This window comes from Dreissena polymorpha, chromosome 6 (assembly GCF_020536995.1).
Source record: "Dreissena polymorpha isolate Duluth1 chromosome 6, UMN_Dpol_1.0, whole genome shotgun sequence".
Taxonomy (NCBI): Eukaryota; Metazoa; Mollusca; class Bivalvia; order Myida; family Dreissenidae; genus Dreissena; species Dreissena polymorpha.
The window spans coordinates 39,118,521-39,139,739 of NC_068360.1; the positions used below are offsets into that span (position 1 = coordinate 39,118,521).

The 21,219-nt window shown below is 34.5% G+C and overlaps 1 protein-coding gene across 5 annotated transcripts in view; it reads left to right on the forward strand.

Moving 5' to 3' along the window:
• The first annotated feature begins 447 nt into the window (after nt 1-447).
• The window catches only part of LOC127833353 (dehydrogenase/reductase SDR family member 12-like), a 28,899-nt gene continuing 8,127 nt past the window's right edge, over nt 448-21,219 (forward strand). The window contains exons 1-9 of one of the 5 annotated variants that reach the window (XR_008027379.1): nt 448-505; nt 1,079-1,212; nt 2,543-2,625; nt 3,901-3,996; nt 4,379-4,460; nt 9,054-9,115; nt 10,633-10,831; nt 14,690-14,827; nt 15,432-15,637. Coding sequence is in view for 4 of the 5 variants with exons in the window: in XM_052358549.1 (XP_052214509.1) it covers nt 450-505; nt 1,079-1,212; nt 2,543-2,625; nt 3,901-3,996; nt 4,379-4,460; nt 9,054-9,115; nt 10,633-10,831; nt 14,690-14,827; nt 15,432-15,544 (963 nt within the window). In the remaining variant the exon portion in view is untranslated. Of the gene's footprint in view, nt 506-1,078; nt 1,213-2,542; nt 2,626-3,900; nt 3,997-4,378; nt 4,461-9,053; nt 9,116-10,632; nt 10,832-14,689; nt 14,828-15,431; nt 15,662-21,219 lie in introns of those variants that run through there. The other 4 variants (XM_052358549.1, XM_052358551.1, XM_052358548.1 and 1 more) reach the window with 4 other exon arrangements.

Genomic DNA, 21,219 nt, shown 5'->3' on the forward strand with positions numbered 1-21,219 from the left:
CACATCAAAAGAGTGAACATATTGAAACAAAAATCATTTTTATGAAATGATATTCTTTAATAGAAGATATACATGTTAATTGCATGCTATGGTTTTTCACTATTTTATCGTTTAACCCTTTCCCACTTATAAGCAAAGTGAAAATGGCTATGTGAAAACAGCATAAAACCAGAACATCCAGGTTTTATGCTGTTTGCTGCTCATCTGCGTCTAAAGGTTGGAAATGAAGCCTTTAAAACTTGAATCAAGTAAGAAAGGTATTTAATTAAATGTAACTTTCTAAGGGGCTACAAATGCGTCAGAAAACATATTTATGTGGTAGAGGGTTAACATACTTATTTTACCCAAAATGGACAGGCCAGGGCATTTTGTAGTTTTGCTTGAACATTCGTGCAGATCTGTCATCATGATCATTAATTTACTTCATACAAATATTTTTTGCAGATATCATGTCATTTTTTCGCAATACCATCTGGTTTGTGAAGGGCATGAAGGAGTACACAAAGTAAGTGTTTATCACTTTACAAGATGTCCTAAAATATAATTAGATTATCATTTACCAGTTTAAAACATTCATACATGGGATTGTTATATTATTATAGCAAATATAAAATGGAGGAAATTTGTCCAACTAATGTTTAATGAATACACATAATAAATTAGTATCATTTAGATAAAACAGAACTGTGATTGCAGTTGTAAATGTCATCAAATTAATATGTTCATGTTTTTACAGACATTGATTTGTAAAAGCATCATGCATATCTTAAGGACTTTACTCTTTATGTGTTTCCACAATTGAGTGTACAATCCGCTATTAAGTTTGTGCATGGGTACATGACATTTTGGAGAAAAGTCAATCATGGTTAAGGTTCAAGTTTTAATATTAATTATAAATAATGAAATATATTGTAAATATATTATGTATAATGCAATGGCAAAATACAAATATTCTTATTTTTCAAACAATACCAATTAAAAAATATATAAAAGTATTTCATGTGTAAAATATATATTTGTTGCATACATACGGCATGAAGCAGTACTACGTTGTATGAACATGTTCATCCTTCTTCAGGGGTGGCTATGCTTCAGCTTCAAAGAACTTCAGGGCAGGGGATCTGGCGGTGGATGTTACAGGGCGGAGTTTCATGATAACAGGGGCCAACAGTGGACTGGGCAAGGCAACAGCGATGGCTTTGGCACAAAGAGGTTAGTGTGAATCTGGGGAGGCAAAATTGACTGCCTTGGCACAAAGATGTTAGTGTCTAATGAAGTAACAGGAGTACTTTGACTCTGAGATGTTTGTACATATAAAGGGTTATCTGCTGCAATTGCTTTGGTATAGAGAGGTTATTACTAGCCACAGTTGTTTGAACGGCTCTGTGCAAAAACTATAGTTATTGCTTTACTTATACAGTACCAACCTTTATGTCCGAATGTGAGGAAATTCCTTGTGCCACTATACATTGAGCATGCATGTTTATGGAATGTAGTTTCTTGTGCCATACATTGAGCATTCATGTTATGAAAATACTGATGGAATTTCTTATGCTATACATTGAGCATTTATGTTATGTTATGGAATTCCTTATGCCATACATTCAACATTCATGTTATGTGATGGAATTTCTTATGCAAAACATTGAGCATTCATGTATTGTGATGGAATTTCTTATACCAAACATTGAGCATTCATGCTATGTGATGAAATTTCTTATGCCATACATAGAACATCCATGTTATGTGATGGAATTTCTAATGCCATACATTGAGCATTCATGTTGTGTGATGGAATTTCTTTTGTCATACATTGAGCATCCATGTTATGTGATGGAATTTCTAATGCCATACATTTAACATTCATGTTATGTGATGGGATTTCTTATGCCATACATTCATCATTCATGTTATGTGATGGAATTTTTTATGTCATACATTGAGCATTCATGTTATGTGATGAAATTTCGTATGCCATACATTGAGCATTCATGTTATGTGATGAAATTTCTTATGCCATACATTGAGCATTCATGTTATGTGATGGAATTTATTATGCTGTGCATTGAGCATTCATGTTATGTGATGGAATTTGTTATGCCATACATTGAGCATCCAGGTTATATGATGGAATTTATTATGCCTTGCATTGAGTATTCATGTTATGTGATGGAATTTCTTGGGCCATACATTGAGCACTCATGTTATGTGATGTAATTTCTTATGCCATACATGCAGAATTCATGTTATGTGATCGGATTTCTTATGCCATACTTTCAACATTCATGTTATGTGATGGAATTTATTATGCCATACATTCAGCATTCATGTTATGTGATCCATTGTCTTTTGCCATACATTCAGTAATCATGTTATTTGATCCATTGTTTTTTGCCATACAGAGGGCAAACACAGTTATGCAATGAATGTCCTTGTACCATACTAACAGCAATACAGTGGATTAATGATTCATTGAGGGAATTCTTTTTGCCAAACATTGGTCATATACTTATATTTATATGATTTGTTTTGTGCACAACAGGGGGCACAGTACACATCGTGTGTAGAAACAAGGAAAGGGGGGAGGAGGCTAGAACGGAGATCACAGAGACTACTGGCAATCAGGTACATATGTGTGTGCCATTTTTGTCAAGAGCTCAACAAAGCAGTCACAATGCTCGAGTGTATGTGCATCCCTATGTATGTAAGTTAGGAATGCAATTTTGTCATTTTATGCCAAATTTTAAAATAAGCTTTAACAAATGTTAACATCAGAGAGAACATCTGTCTACCTAAAAGGTCAAAATGTGAATGGTCTCATTGGGCCATAAAACAGCCTATCCACGCTGATCATCAATTGAAATCGAAAACATTATGAAGATTTTGAAATACTTGTCATCGATAAATAAGCACAAAACTTTTATGTACAACAAAGGATGAATGATGTTGCCGATTTTCAATGCCTTCATGATGGAGATTAAGCAAGTAAGAATTTCCTAAAGGTCGAACATATGCAGATTGGAGCTTGTTATGTAATTACATGTACATGCATTATTGACAATAGGCTCGACATGTTACCAAAAGGTATTAAATTAAAATTTGATATAGAAAAATAACACTGATAGATGTGTGTTATGCCTTGCCCTTTTAATGTAGATAACTGAATAATAAAGTTATATTTGTTATAGAAATATGGGTCTTTTGTCTCCTCATAAGTTGCATTTTAAGCAAAAATTAACATAGTTCATTTAGTCATTATATTATTATTCAGGGCTTTTTACCCTTATATAACAGGGGCCGAAATTCGGCCCCTTCTCAATCGAAAATAAGATATTTTTTTCCCAAAATTGATAGAGGAATTTCCCAAATTGTAAAAAAAAAATGTTTTTTGTTTTACTTAGACATATTAGGCATCTCCCAAACTGAAAGCAATCAGCTCTAATATGATTAAGAATGCACCACAATGTGTCTTTTTAATACTTCCGCACAATGAAAAGTCAGTTACAAAAACTTTAAAAAACACGGTCTTCCCAAAATTAGAAGTTATTGCTCATGAAATTCCCTTTTTGAAAGGCTAGGACCTCTTCCCAATTTCCTGAAGAAAAGCCCTGATTATTATTACAACAATGATTATTATTACAACAAAATGTACAATGATATAATAAATTTAATATTTCAACTTAATATTGTACTTTGTATTGAAAATAATATATATTATCGTTGTAATATTAAACATGTTTTAATTGATGTTTGTGTAGTTGAAGTAAACATTTGCAAGTTTATTTTATCCGAGCTAATAAATCTGGTTCTGCAAAATCAGTCAACATCATTTTCCTCCCGTTGGTCTTCAACTCAATTACACCCTTTTTATGTACAATAAAATATATTCATTCTTTTCAGAATGTGTTCTTACATGAATTGGACACTTCAAAACCAGCAGATATTTATGCGTTCGTTAAAACTTTTGAAGCCTCGGGCAACGCACTGCATGTGTTGGTAAGTTGTTGATGTATTTGCAATAATTAAAAGCATGGGAGTAGTTACTGTTAAATAGTGTTTCAAATTAAAAAAACAAAAATAATTATTTGAGTATGATAATAATTGGTAATCCAAAGTCTATCTACTCAAATTTTATATTTGTATTTTTCTTACTATATGAATTTATTCTTTATCATAAATTTTATTTGGAAGAGTATGTTCAAGTACCAGACAAGTCTGTGTCGTAGAGCATCAATGAACATGTCCTTAAAAGTAAGTATGTCTCAAATTGCATACTTTATAATTACATCTGGTATTGCCATGTTAAGATATTTAAGGGCAAACAGTTTTTAGAACAATACAAGCATGTTGTATTAAGTGAAATGTAACTTTTTCCCAGATCAACAATGCAGGCTGCATGATCAACACACGCTCAGTAACCGATGATGGATTGGAGAAGAACTTTGCTACTAACACTCTCGGTAAGCTGTTATGATCCTAAATTGACATGTCATTAATATATCTACATCAAATTACCAGTAACTTGGTCCATATTTTACTTAACACAAATCAAAACCGTAAATGATTGACCTATTGAATTATCTTAATAACATAATCAATGCAATGCTTCATGATATGATACAGATAAGTATTTTCCATAAGTCCCATAGGAAACCTGTGAACAACAACCACAATGAATATTAGATGGCAATTAACATTGACCATTATTGACATCAGATGAAAACATACATAGCCCTTTACTGACTAAACATGGACATTCAATAGTCCATGATCGACTTAAGATGAACATTAATATGGTTTTTGAGTGACTTACGATGAACACATACATGGTCCATCAACTAAAGATAAACACTGACATGGTCCATTGACTTAAGATAAACACCATTATGGTCCATGCTTTGCTGAATATTAAAGCGGGTATATACGATTTTTTATATCTGTTAAATTGTAATATATAGATAGATAGATAGATTTATTTCGGCATAGGAAGCATATACACAGTTCACAACATAACATAGAATAAAATAATAAGCAATTATTAAAAACTATATCATGTAAAATAAACTATGACATGCTCACCAAACCAAGGATAACACAAAAAAGAGCAAGCCCTTATTTCCATTGTGGTCCTTATTATTGGTGGCATGACAAAAAGAGGCAGACCTTAAACATAACTATGTTGACCTTAAACATAACTATGTTCACAGTATAATAATTATTTAATGAAATAAAAAATATATATCACCGTTCAAAAGAGATCAAACTAATTATCACAGTAGTGCTCAGAAAATATGACAGGAGCTGGAATTTAAGATCAATTGATAATGTTATCAATTATTGCAACACATAGATATTTTGACAGTTGTAATTTGATGATATGAGGTATCATGAATTATCTAAATTAAATATATTGCTAAAATGTATGTTATGAAGTATGAACTAATAATTATTAAAAATAAAAACCTAAGACGAAGTTAATATCTGCTTATTAAAAGTGAAAAGATACACATATATAAAAAGTTAAATATTATTCATTAAATGACTTTTAATGGCAACTTTAAAGCCTTCTAACCTGTGGACCTCAGTGAGTGACTCAGGTAAAGAGTTCCAGAGTTTAATGCTGTTAAAAGAAAAGGATTTGGAACCATGACATTTGACCTTGGGTAAACAATACCCACCCTTTTTACTAAGCCTAGTGCTGTAATTATGCATAGAATCTTGGGAAACAAAGTGTTCACTCAAATAATCTGGAAAAAGGCCATTTCTTATTTTGAAGACATGACATAACATTATTTGATTTACTCTCATGTGAACTGGTAACCAGTTGAGGGACTTAAAGTGAGATTGGTCAATATGAACTCTAGAATCAAGGTCAAGAACAAACCTAATTAACTTATTTTGACCGGTTTGTAACTTATTTTTTAAAGACTGAGTTATACTATTATACCAAACAGAACAAGCATAATCATAATGACACTGAATCAGAGACATTACAAGAAGTTTCTTCGTATGCAAAGTAAGGAAATCTTTCTTACGATAAAGGAATTTTAACCTAGAATTGGCCTTTTTCAAAAGAGACTCAGCCATTGAGCAGAAAGAAAGGTTTTGGTCAAGGGTAATTCCAAGATACTTAACGGATGATGTAGAAGCAATGGGTGTACCATTACAAGTTATATCAATGCTAGATTGTGACCTAAGTTTTATATTGATAAAAGATGTTACAATAACACAAAATAGGCAAGAAAAATTATACATTAAAGCCGAATTTCATTAAATGCAGCAAAGACCAATTAGCGCCCCGAGCCGATAGTGACGTACATATTTTCCTACAATAACCGAAGCATTCGTCTTTGTATTATAAACCGTTAAACCACGAGGGGTGTTCCAAAAGTTTGTGGATTTTCGCTATACCTTAGTTGTTTGCTGGTAAAAGTCAATGAAATTTACATATTATACAAACCAATTATCACGGACTTTATATATAAGCTAAAAATGCATGAATTCCATAAAGCCCGTTTAAAAAGCGTTGCCATAGAGACCTCAGTAACGACATGCGGCGTACGCGTGTATTTTATTATAAGTATGAGCGTTACGGGAATTTAAATTTGGTTTAAATGTCGTTGATAAACAGAATTTACGGCAAATTTCACGTTACAGCGACTAAGTCCTCCTTACAACCCGGATTTGGCCACTATGGACTTCCGCGTCTTCCCGGAAGTTAAATCACAGTTGCGCGGTATTCGCTTTGCAAGTAAACAGGAACTTACAGTTGCAGCAAAGCGAATCGTGTCGTCTTTTGACGCTGACTGGAATAGAGACTCTTTTGACAAGTGGATTTCCCGACACATAAAGTGCATTCGCGTTGGAGGTGATTATGTGGAAAAGATTTGACAGTTGTTAACTTCATAACGTCATTGACGTTGAACAGAAACGTTACACGTGCGTCGGTGTGCGCATTGTGCACATGTTTAAATCTCTGATATATATTTATTGTTTTATGTATTTCCATGATATTTGGGGAGTATATTTGGAAAGGACGAAATATTCTTAACATGCTATTTGTTTGTCCATTTATGTTACCACATGAAAGTTATAGCAAAAATCCACGAACTTCTGGAACACCCCTCGTAAGTTTAGATGCACATCGTACATGTATGGTATACATGCTGGCAAATTCGGCTGTACAGCCGTTTTCAATTTCAGAATTAAATATCTGGCTTATTTCGCATTTTTCGACACATGTTCTTCTTAACTTTTATTTTAATTTATATTCAAATATATAAAAGTTTTTTACACAGTTTATATAAATTCATAAATATTTGACAAATTCGTATATACCCGCTTTAACACTTACATGGTCCATGATTTACTTAAGATAAAAATTTATTGGCCCTTAATTTACTTAAGATATACAGTAATATAATGTATGATTGACTTAAAACACATGATCCATGAATTATTGAAGATAAATACTAATGTGGTCCATGATTTACTTAAGATAAACACTAATATGGTCCATGATTTAGTTAAGATCAACATAATATGGATCATGATTAACTTAACATAAACATTCAATGGTCCTTGATTTACTAAAGGTAAAAACTAATCGAGTGTATGATAGACTTAAGATAAACATTATCATGGTCCATGTTTGACTTCTAGTTAATAATAATATGTTTATTGATTGACTTAAGATAAGCACTTACATGGTCCATTTTAGATAAACACTAAAATGATCCATGATTTACTTAAGCGAAACACTAACATGGCCCATGATTTACTTAAAGTAAACAACCAATGGTCCTTGATTAACATAACACTAACATTTTATATATTTGACTTACGATAAACATAGTCCATGATTTACATAAGATAAACATTAACAAGGTTCCTGATTGACAAAGGATAAAGACTAACATGGTTCATGATTGAAGTAAGATAAACATAAACATGGTCCATGCTTGACTTAAGATTAACACTAACATGTCTGCGGTTGACTTAAAATAAACATAAATATGGTCTATGATGTGCGTAGGATAAATATTAATATGGTCCATGATTTGCTTTAGATAAATATTTATATGGTCCACGATTTGCTTAAGATAAACACTTAAATGGACCATGATTAACTTAAGATAAATATTAATATGAACCATGATTTACTTAAGATAAACACTTACATGAACAATGATTAACATAAGATGAACATTCACTGGTTTAGTATTTACTTAAGATATACTCTAACATTGTCTATGATATACTGAATATTAACATCACTATGGTCCATGATTTATTTAAGGTGAACATCAATGTGGACCACAATTGATTGAAGATCAACACTAACATTGCTCATAATTGACTTAAACTACACTCATACGGTCCATTATTGACATATGATAAAAACATTTTTTATAATTGACATTAGATAATGTCAACATGTTAGATGATTGCCATTGGATTACCATGAACATAGACCTTGATTGACAGCAGGGAAACATTGACTTGCTCATTATTGACATCATAAGATCAACATTAAACAGGGCATGATTGATTTAAGCTAATCATTTTCTTGGTCCCTTATTTGCAGTTTTGCATTAACCACTTTAATACTGAAATACGTATTTGGACACATGTGTAGCCCCATAGAAAGTTAAATTTAATTAAAGAACTTTGTTAATAGATTCAAGTTTTTTAGGCTTCATTTCTAACCCATAGATACTGATGAGCAGCAAACAGCAGAAAACCTGAACCTGTTCTGGTTTTATGCTGTTTGCACATAGCCATTTTCACTTTGCTTCTGAGTGGGAAAGGGTTTAATAAACATGAAGTGGATATTTACATGAGATAAAATATAAATATGATTTTTGATACTTTTAAACCTTTAAACTTTAAAGTGATCAATGGTAAATGTTTCATATACATGTATATAAACATTCCTATTGTCAATTATTTGCTTATTAATCTGTTTGTTTAGCCTTGTTTATGTCCTTTTGTTCTTAATTTGACTCTTCTGTATTGCAAATGTATATTTTTAATTATGTTTTTAATTTTAGGTACCCATGTTTTGACGACAGCACTAATTCCATTACTGTCAAAGGCCACAGACCCACGTGTGGTACAGTGGTTTTCCAGTTTGTTATTTTGAGCTATAATTATTTCTTATACAAATTATCAAACATGTTAAACTTACAGGGATGTGGGCACGCGTTCAACTGTCCATAGTTAAGATATTGCAAATATTTGTTTACATTTCGAAAACAAAAATACTGAAGCAGCCTCAAGAAACTCATTTTTTTGTATCTTTAAAATGCAAAGCAAGACCAAATGTGTTTAATATCTGCTTATAGTGACACATTTGTAGTAGTTCATTACAGTTTTTTAGCTCCACTGGCAAAAGGCCAGCGGGGCTTGTGTCATGGTCCTGTGGCCGTCGTGCGTCAGTGCGTTAATATTTCCTTTAAACATTCCTCTCCTAAACTACTGGTCCAATTCTGATGAAATATCTCAGGAATGTTCCTGGGGTGAACCTCTTTCAAATTTGTTCAAATTACACCCTGGGGTCAAATTTGACCCTGCCCCAGGGGGCACAAAATTGAAAATTTGCTTATGTAAGCAAATGAAATGAAAAAAAATAAAACTTTATAAACATTTGTAACGTTTCATGCGTGTCCACATGTGAAGTGTACAGTCCTCTACTTAGTTTGTTCAAATTATGCCCCAGGGGTAAAATTTGACCCAGCCCTGGGGGCCACAAAATCGACCAATGCTTATATAAGGCTTATTATGTGAAAACTTTAAAAATCTTCTTGTCCTTAACCATAAGGCATAGGGCTACCACATTTGGTATATAGTGGCATCTAATAGTTCTCTACCAAGTTTGTTCAAATTATGCCCCTTGGGTCAAATTTGACCCTGCCCGCAGGGTCACAAAACTGAACATACGCTTATATGGGGCCTTTTTGTGAAAACTTTAAAAATCTCTTGTCCATAACCATTAGGCCTAGGACTACCAAATTTGGTATGTAGTGACATCTAATAAACCTCTACCAAATTTGTTTAAATAATGCCTCTGGGGTCAATTTGACCCTGCCCCGGGGGTCACACAATTGAATAAACGCTTATAAAGCGCCTATTTTGTGAAATCTTTAAAAATCTTCTTGTCGAAAACCATTCAGACTATGGCTACCAACTTTGGTATGCAGTAACATCTTATAGTCCTCTACCAAGTTTGTTCAAATAATGCCCTTTGGGTCAAATTTGACTCTGACCGGCGGGTCACAAAATTGAACATTATATACGCTAATATCTTGCTTATTTTGTGAAAACTTTTAAAATTTTCTTGTCCTTAACTCTAGGACCAAGGGCTACCACATTTTGTATGTAGTGAGATATAGTAGTCCTCTACAAAGTTTGCTCAAATTATGCCCCTGTGGTTAAATTTGACCCAGCCCAGGGGGCACAAAAGTGTACACGTGCTTAAAAAGGGCCTATATTTAAGTATTTGCACATGCCGAGAATATTTGTTTCAGCCTTTTTTTCAGCAGTAGAGCGATACAGGGCCATCATGGCCCTCTTGTTTGTATGGTCATTAGGCAATGTTTGTTTGGTATCTCAGGAGTATAAAATTTGCAGATTATAGTATCATCGGGTGGGATGTTGACGAAGTCTTTAGACGTGGAAGACTTGCAGTTTGAACGCATGCAGCCATTTGATGGCACGTCAGCTTATGCGCAGAACAAACGTCAGCAGATTGTGATGACGGAGCAATATGCCAAGAAGTTCCCAGACATTCATTTCTCATCCATGCACCCGGGCTGGGCTGATACGCCTGGTAGGTAATGGCATCATTATCACTATATGAACAGGTCGCCGTGGTGTATTGTTAATGGTGTCCACCTTGCGACCATGATGTCATTGGTCAGGGCCCTCAATCTATACAATCTGCGGCCGAATTTCGACCGCAGTCCCCCACCTGAAAAGTATACTTTTTCCCCTTTTTAAGGGGAAAAATTTCCCCTGAAATAAAAACAAAATGTTTAATAAGATTAGTCTCATGATTATTATATCTCAATTCTGTTTCAATTTAATTTTGTCAAACATACTAAATTATGAAAAAAGAAATAAATAAAGTGCAAACATGTACAAAGGTTATAATGAGAGAGTAAGTAAAAAAATCCCCCCAAAAGCGAAACGCCGCGAAAATTCCCCCTCTTGAGGGTTTGACCTGCTTCCCCTTAAATGGATTGAGGGCCCTGTGGGTTGGATTCTGATTGCGGAAGTGTTCTTATGATACCCCGGAAAGACACCAAGTACTGGTTCTACTGAGCAAGCGGACTATAGAGTGTTTCAATCCAAGACTTTTGATGCAATCGAGTTAATAAAAATATCTTGAAACTAATATCACTTAAGTAACTAAATCCGCAAGAAATAAGTTCCCGAAACTGAAACATGTGTGTCCATTTTAATGAGTTTAGTACACTGAATTAGTTAGTTGTTTAGTAATTAAGATTATTTCTATATGTATGCCCCCCGCCCCCCCCCCCCCCCCCCCCCCCTAAGAAGAGGGGGTATATTGTTTGGCACATGTAGGTCGGTCCGTCTGTCGGTCCGTCCACTAGATGGTTTCCGGATGATAACTCCAGAACGGTTAGGCATAGGATCATAAAACTTCATAGCTACATTGATCATGACAGGCAAATGACCCCTATTGATTTTCAGGTCACTAGGCCAAAGGACAAGGTCACAGTTACTCGAAATAGTAAAATGGTTTCCGGATGATAACTCAAGAATGCTTAGGCCTAGGATCATGAAACTTAATAGGTACATTGATCATGACTTACAGATGGCTCCTTTAATTTTCAGATCACTAGGTCAAAGGTCAAGGTCACAGTGGCTCGAAAAAGTAAAATGGTTTCCGGATGATAACTCAAGAATGCTTACACCTAGGATCATGAAACTTCATAGGTCCATTGATCATGATTGGCAAATGACCCCTATTGATTTTCAGGTCACTAGGTCAAAGGTCAAGGTCACAGTGACTCAAAACAGTAAAATTGTTTCCGGATGATAACTCAAGAATGCTTACGCCCAGGATCATGAAACTACATAGGAACATTGATCATGACTGGCAGATGATCCCTATTGATTTTCTGGTCACTAGGTCAAAGGTCAAGGTCACAGTGACTCGAAACAGTAAAATGGTTGGCGGATAACTCAAGAATGCTTAGGCCTAGAATCATGAAACTTCATAGGTACATTGATCATGACTGTCAGATGACCTCTATTGATTATCAGGTCACTAGGTCAAAGGTCAAGGTCTGATTGCGGAAGTGTTCTTATGATACCCCGGAAAGACACCAAGTACTGGTTCTACTGAGCAAGCGGACTATATAGTGTTTCAATCCAAGACTTTTGGTGCAATCGAGTTAATAAAAATATCTTGAAACTAATATCACTTAAGTAACTAAATCCGCAAGAAATAAGTTCCGAAACTGAAACATGTGTGTCCATTTTAATGAGTTCAGTACTCTGAATTAGTTAGTTGTTTAGTAATTTAGATTATTTCTATATGTATGCCCCCCGCCCCCCCCCCCCCCCCCCCCCTAAGAAGAGGGGGTATATTGTTTGGCACATGTCGGTCGGTCCGTCTGTCGGTCCGTCCACTAGATGGTTGGCGGATAACTCAAGAATGCTTAGGCCTAGAATCATGAAACTTCATAGGTACATTGATCATGACTGTCAGATGACCTCTATTGATTATCAGGTCAAAGGTCAAGGTCACAGTGAATCGAAATAGTAAAATGGTTCCAGGATGATAACTCAAGAATGCTTACGCCTAGGACCACGAAACTTCATAGGTACATTGATCATGACGGGCAGATGACCCCTATTAATTTTCAGTTCACTAGGTTAAAGGTCAAGGTCACAGTGACAAAACACGAATTCACACAATGGCTGCCACTACAACTGACAGCCCATATGGGGGGCATGCATGTTTTACAAACAGCCCTTGTTATCATTTTAATAATCTATGAGCATAGAAGTAGCCAAAGCATTTATTATGGTTTGGTATAATTAAGTGTAATTTGTTAGCAATTATGTGTTTTATTAGCTCACCTTTTGTGATCGCCTATTGTCCATCGTCCGTCCTGCGTCGTGCGTTGTACGGCATCAACATTTAGCTTGTTAACACTCTAAAGGCCACATTTATTGTCCAGTCTTCATCAAATTTTGTCAAAAGATTGGTCTCAATGAAAATTGTAACGTTTGCTTGAAAAACATTGCTGCCAAGGGACGGGGAATTTATCCTCATATCGCTATATATGGCTATAGTAAAACACTCTAGAAGCAACATTTATTGTCCAATCATCAGGAAAATGGGTCAAAAGATTTGTCCCAATGGTATCTTGGAAAAGTAGGAATATGGTTCCAGGTGCTTGAAATAACATGGCCACCAGGGGACCGGGAATTTTTCCATATATGGCTTCATGAACCTTCATGAAACTTTGTCAGAATATTTGTTTAAATTATATCTTTGATGCGTATGAAAATGGTTTTGGTCTGTTGAAAAACGTGGTTTACAGGGTTTTCATTATTGATGAAAGTTGGTTAGAACATTTGTTCTAATGACATATTGGGCTGCACAGAACAGGTCAGTTCCTTTAAATCTCATGTGAGAGACATTGGGCCTTTGAGGCCCTCTTGTTTACAAAAGTAAGAATCATATTTTATTAAAGTTATCGTATATGGCACTGATAACGTCATTGTTCAACTGGTTTCTGAACATTATAGTTGAAACACTTCGGACATACTAACCCTAATCATCAACCTTTTATAAAGGAAGATATTTTTGCTTTTACACACACTCTTGAGATTGTAAAATGGTTTTCATTCTACATGTACATTATTATCCCCCGCCAGAGGCGGAGGGATATTGTTTTGGCGTTGTCCGTCCGTCCGTCCGGCTGTCCGTCCGTCCGGCACTTTTGTGTCCGGAGCCATATCTTGGAAGTTCTTTGGTGGAATTCATTTAAACTTGGTATGAGTATATATATGCATAAGAGGATGATGCACGCTAAATGGCATTGTACACCATCTGTTAAAAACAGACTTATGGCCCTTTGTATCTTGAAAAAATGCTTTTTAGTGTCCAGAGCCATATCTTGGAAGTTCTTTGGCGGATTTCATTGAAACTTGGTATGAGTATATATATGCATAAGAGGATGATGCACGCCAAATGGCATTCTACACCATCTGTTAAAAACAGACTTATGGCCCTTTGTATCTTGAAAAAATGCTTTTTACTATAGGCACTTTTGTGTCCGGAGCCATATCTTGGAAGCGCTTTGGCGGATTTCTTTGAAACTTGGTATGAAATAAATTGTAAAGGCTTAAGAACCTTCCTTTGTCTTAGCTTTGTGTTATTGTCCTCCGTCAGTCCATCTATCATTATGTTCATCCGTCCAATTTGCACCCATCCTCAAACAAAGCATATGTTGCGGGGGATACCTTGGGCCTTGCAGGCCCTCTTGTAATATGTGTCATCACCTGATAAAACGACGACCCTTATCTTTCAGTATCATTATTTCCCTATATTTCTTTTGTTTCTTGTAAATTAACATTTCTTCTACACAGCATTGTTTATCAGTCTTTATTGTTCTTAGAAGTAAATCAATGCCCTTCATTTTAGCCGTGCAAACCTCGATGCCTGGTTTCTATGAGAAGATGAAAACGAGGCTACGTACAGTGGAGGAAGGTGCCGACACCATCGTCTGGCTGGCCGCGTCACCAGCTGGCAAGACACACAAGAGTGGGCTGTTCTTTCAAGGTACTTCACTAATACCCGACACATGACAATATTGTAATATTGTAAAAATATTGCATCGAATATTATTATGACGGTCATCGTATACCAGCGGTGTAGGCGAATTTAAAATGTGTGTTTAACATTGTTATTTGTTAATGACGTCAAGCGTTGTGTTCTAGCTGTGTTGCTCACAATTTATTTCTGGCGTCCAAATAGGCATCTCAACGGAGTTTTGTTTATATAAATATATTACTCTGGAAAATCATAGAATGTTAATATTATAAATTATTAAAGATTTTGTCGTTTTCCGACCAATGCCACAACCAATGAAAGTCAGTATATTTACATAATAAATAATTTATGCTTTATGAACACTAGATACAGTTTTTGTGCGCGCCCTTTTAAAAGCAAAACATGTATCCCAACGGTTAAAATTTCATTCAGTATCAAATTCTTGGAAAATTCACGCAATTGTATCCGCTGACTTTTAAAACCATAATTTAAAACCGCAGTATTCGGTTCTATATCGGACAAGTCTTAAATTAAAAAAAATAATCAAAGTAGACTTTGTATGTTATGCTTTATACCAATCTTCTCACATTGTGTATTGTGTATCCTCATTCAGACCGACACCCTACCTCCACACATTTGCCGCTGAGTTTCACTAAATCCCGACCAGAACAAGACCAACAGTTGATGGACAAGTTAGACGAAATGGCTGCCAGGTTTCGACAATGAATATTCATAATATAATTGTTTCATGACAGCCGTAGTCGTACTTTATTTATAATTTATGTCATGTGAGACAATAATTAAGTTTGTATAATTTACCTCAAACCAATATATGTTTATGCTTATGTATGTGTCAGTTCAGAAGTGTAACTGAAATATAGTTTGACGTGATAGGTTTGAGATCTCGGGCTAAGTGAAGTTCATTATTGTTCCTTTAAATAGCTGATGTGATTGGTTTACATTCTTGGGCTAAGTGAAGTAAGTTCAAGTACCTGTAAATAGTTTAATGTGATTGGTTTATGATATTTGGCGACGTTAAGTTAATAAGTGTTCTTTCAAATTATTTTTGTGATGCGTGAACAATCTTTGACTAAGTGAAGTTCATTACTCTATCTTTAAATAGTTTGATGTGATAGATTTATGATCCTGGGTTAAGTGAAGTCCATTACTGTTCCTTTAAAAAGTTGACGTGGTTGGTTTGCGGTCTTGCGCTAAGTGAAGTTCATAGTCGACGTGAAGGTTTCACAATCTAGGGCTTTGTGAGGGGCGTTTAGTTTTCCGCTTAAATATCGTTGTGAAAAAGCGATCATAGTATTGCTAGTTATTAGTGTGTTATATGCGATGTGGTGCAATATATTAACATAAATAATCTACCTTATATTTTACGGCGTCTATAGTAGACAAACATATGTATTTATAACTGTTTAAATTAATATTGACCAACATTTACATGTTATAATAAAATACAAGTTTCGGCTTATGTGTTTTAAGTAAATATCTAGTTGAACTTATGTATAGTTATACAAAAAAATGTTGGAACCAATGCTTTGTAATAAAATATATATGTGAACGAATGTTTTCGCCATGCTTTTGAAGGCAGCTTTACCTTTTGTATTGAAATTAAAATAAGTGATACAATGTAAACATGTTTCCGATCAGAATTTATATATTATTAGCTCATCTTTTTTGTGAAAAAAAAATGAGTTATTGTCATTACCTTGGGATCTGCGTAGGCGTCGGCGTCCGGTTAATTTTTGTGTTAAGGTCCACTTTTCTCATAAAGTATCAAAGCTATTGCATTCAAACTTGGTACACTTACTTACTATTATGAGGGGACTGGGCAGGCAAAGTGAGATAACTCTGCTGTGCATTTTGACAGAATTATGTGCCATTTTTATACTTAGAAAATTGAAAATTTGGTTAAGGTTTGTGTTGAGGTCCACTTTATTCCTAAAGTATCAAAGCTATTGCTTTCAAACTTGCGACACTTACTGACTATAATAAGGGGACTGTGCAGGCAAAGTGATGTAACTCTGACTGGCATTTGGACAGAGTTATGGCCCCTTTATACTTAGAAAATTGAAAATTTCCTTAAATTTTGTGTTTTGGTCTACTTTTCTCCTAAAGTATCATAGCTATTGCTTCAGACTTGGAATGCTTGCAAACTATCATAAGGGGACTGTGCATGACAAGTTTCATAACTCTAGAATTATGACCCTTTTTGACTTAGTTACTTTGAATATATGGTTAAATTTTGTGTTTACATCCACTTTACTTCTAAAGTGTCAAGGCTATTGCTTTCAAACTTCAAATACTTTCATACTATCATGAGGGTACTGTACCTGGCAAGTTGAATTTTACCTTGACCTTTGAAGAATGACCTTGACTCTCAAGGTCAAATAATTAATTTTTGCTAAAATTGCCATTACTTCTTTATTTATGATCAGATTTTATTGATACTCTGACAAAACAACTCTAACCTTACATACAAAAATGGACTCCACCCAAACCATCCCCCATGCTCTCCCCCCCCCCCCCCCCAGAATCCCCCCCCCCCAAAAAAAAAGTAATTTTTATTTTTAATTTATTTTATTGTTGAAAGATCATCTTATAAATGACCACACCCTCAAACTATACCCCCTGACCCCCCGAAAAAATATATATGAATATATATAAATATTTTTTGAAACATGGTTAAAAAACAAAAATATTTTATTTTTAATTTATTTTTGAAAGACTGTCTAACTATCCCACCCAAGAATCCCCTCCCCCCCCCCCCCCAATTTTTTTTATTTCATTTTTTTTTCTTATTTTTGGAAGATAATGTAATAAATGACCACACCCCTACACTATACACCCATCTCCCCCCTTCCCCTCCATCTTTTTTTTATTGAAGTATTGAGATAGGTCCCTTCACCTTTAAAAAGAAAAATAGATAAGATGTCTGCACCTGCAAGGCGGTGCTCTTGTTTGATAGATGTTATAAACTTAATTGACACAATCTAAACTATAATAAAATACATGTATGGGTTGATTTAATATTTACGTCAATAAATGTTACATCGAACAATGCCTTCGCTAGTTAGAAGCATAATAAACGTCTGGAAATTCGGTTTTGTTGTTATTTTATACTTAAAAGTATTGAGCAGGCATGCGATTGAAAAGAAATCATGATAAATACATCAACTAGTTTAAAGCACACTTCCTTTCATATTAAACTAGCAAAATAAAAGAATACTATGTTTGAAAAATATTGCGAAATAACAATAAAAGTATTGACAGTTTCTAACACAAAATCTATTTTTTTTATATACACACGTCATTCGAATATCACGCACGAATCAGTACTCCTGCAAATTTATTAGACCTATGAGCGTTATCCTCATAAAGGGTACTTGTAGCGGTTGTTCTCACCCAGACCATGTCACCCATGTCCATCATGACATAGGCCTGCAGTGAGGAGCAACTATCGCTATACCCATCAGCCCCGTAGTGAGCTGACCTCTGAAGAGACTTGCCATTGTGTACAATCTCCAGATAAACAAATTGCGAAGCCTGGGGGCAATAGTGTACGGCAAAGCTGTATAGACCGGCAATAGAGGCGGTGAACTTTCCAGTTCCTTTGTCGTAGCCTTGACCTTCGTTGACCTCAACTCGTGAAAACACTACATCTTGCCCCGTGTTGACAGTTACAGATGAGGCGAGCTGGGCACGAAACTGTATTTTGGGGGTCTTCAAATCTCCTGAAATAACAACGCTTACACGGTACACTTTTTATTTTTGAGGAATCGTTTTATATCAAAGCGTCAAGTGGCGCTTTTATTATTTATTTTTATTATCATTAGTTTTTATTTGTCTAATTAGCAGATGCCAATTATGAAGCTTTATTGACATGTGTTTGCAATCCACAGTGATTCCGCTGAGAGTTTTTACGTTAGATATTGCATTTTATGTTTAAATTAATGCATATTGTTCGGTGAAAACATACAGTACTTTTACATTCGATTAATTGTTATTATGCATATAATGCCTGACAAACAGTTTCAAATGTGTCTGTTACAAAGTGGCATCAATGGCAATATATTTCAAATTGAGAAATGGGATTGTAATCATACAAACATATGCGATACATGTTTAACAAATATTGAAGCAATCGTTTGCGAATTTTGTGTTAAAGAACAAAAGCCACTGTTCAAGTATATAAGGATTGAAATCATACGAAGGATTCTTATATACAACATCACTTATACAACAGCAAACCTTACAAAACTAATTTTTAAAGTAAAACATACATGGTCCGAAAATAGTATATTAGATAACTTGAAAAAAAAAAACTAATGCTGCTTTAAAATGTTGCAAGTATGCCTTTCAATGTTACCTTTAAAACTCTCCACTCTGCCCTCCATTTCTTTGATCGAACGCCCCGATTCAGTCAGCATGTGTGATAGAGATTTAGACACGTTCGTCAGCGCTGTTTTAATGACATCGTTTAATGTTGCTTCCATTAAAATCTGCTTGCGTTCCATTGATTCAGTAGAAGAGTTTACTTTATCGTGTTCATCTTGAAGCTTTTTCAATGCATCCACAACTTTTGTATTAGTTTCCTTGATGTCTTTTAGTGTTTGTTCCAAGGCCAGCTCATTGCGGAGGACTCGCTCCAACAACATTTCTTCGAAATGATATTTCGAGCACATAGGACATGCGGGCTCCGCTGCCAATGCTATCCCGGAAAAAATCAGTACACAAAGAACTACTTTCATTTCTTTCTTCATTTTAGATCCGGTAGGTTCCAGATTTACGATAGTTTTTTTTCTTTTAGCCCGACTGCGTCGATATCAGGTGCAACAAGCGAATGGCTCATACAAATGGCCGTTCATATTTATATGTATACATAATATACAAGGCCACTGCGATAAATGATTTCTTTGCGGTATTCTTTAAGTTCATATCCAAGTTATATTGCTGTTGGTACAGTTATCGGAGAATGAAAAAAGCGATCTGTTTTTATAATGTTTTCACATTCGCGGAATCAGTACCTTTGATATCACTGATCTGTTTGTATAATGTTTTCATTTTCACGGAATCAGTAACTTTGACATCACTGATCTGTTTTTATAATGTTTTCATTTTCACGGAATCAGTTACTTTGATTTCACTGATCTGTTTTTATAATGTTTTCAGATTCGCAAAATCAATAACTTTGGTTTCACTGACATGTACCTATAATGCAACACACTTTGTACATATTTTAATCTGCTCTAATCTTAAAAGCAAATCACTTATTACAAATCTGCTATGCAGTTTACTAATTAACGTGCTTGCTCTTTACACATTTATTTTCTTGTGGACTAGATTCCGGTTATTGTACCTGGAAACTAATACGTTCAATTGCTTGACCAAATCCATTATCGAGATATACGCATGGTAAACGTCGTTCCTAAGTGGTTCTTAGTCGTTAAAACACGTGTGATTAATTAAGTCAAATTATACAACCTCTTAACGTCATCAACATTCCAATCAGACACAAGCCATTAGGCAGTTAAATGTTTACGTAGAAGCTCTTTAGCAGCCTTTTAAAGCAGCTTGTTATTTTATACGACTCAGCATTTACGAATGTGAGTTTATATTAATAGTATAAATACTTTTTTTCATTGAACGATTATAACCATTATGTCATCGCGATAAGGTTCCAATACATAAAACCTCACAAGCTGAAATCATCAATAAAATCGTATAGCCAAAACGGAAACTAAAACTAGATACATACAAACGCGTATATAAATAGTATTTCCTTGAGGTTGTTAAAGTTTGGCAAATATTTAGTTGCTTTGTTATTTTTTATTTTCGTCGGTATATGAACTGACTGAAAAACTACGTCTTATTGAAGCATATACGTCATCATACATCGATGAACTGAAGAACATGCTATTTACATTATTAATACTTAAATCTAGAACATGTATTTGATCATATATAGATATTTTGAAAACAGTTTGAAAAACGAGTATGTTTTGTAAATGTTGGAATTAAACATCTACTATTTAGTTTTATAATTAAACAAAGTAGCATAAGCGCGTACTTAACCTCGCTTTAAAAAGTGTAATAAAATGAATAAGATAAACTTTTTTCATAAGTCATATTACAAATAAACAGATAGAAAATGTCTATCAATACTGAAATTATAACAGCAAAACATCTATCAAATTGTATCTCATATAAATGCGCTAATATCAATACATGATTAATTTATGTACATCGTAAATACATATATTCATATTAAGATCACACGCAAAGTTATGTGTAATATCGACATGACAATGCAATATTTGGCTTCTCCTTCTTTTATTATACAGGATATATTCGTTTCATACTTTCATCACCATTCAAAAGCATTTTGCGAA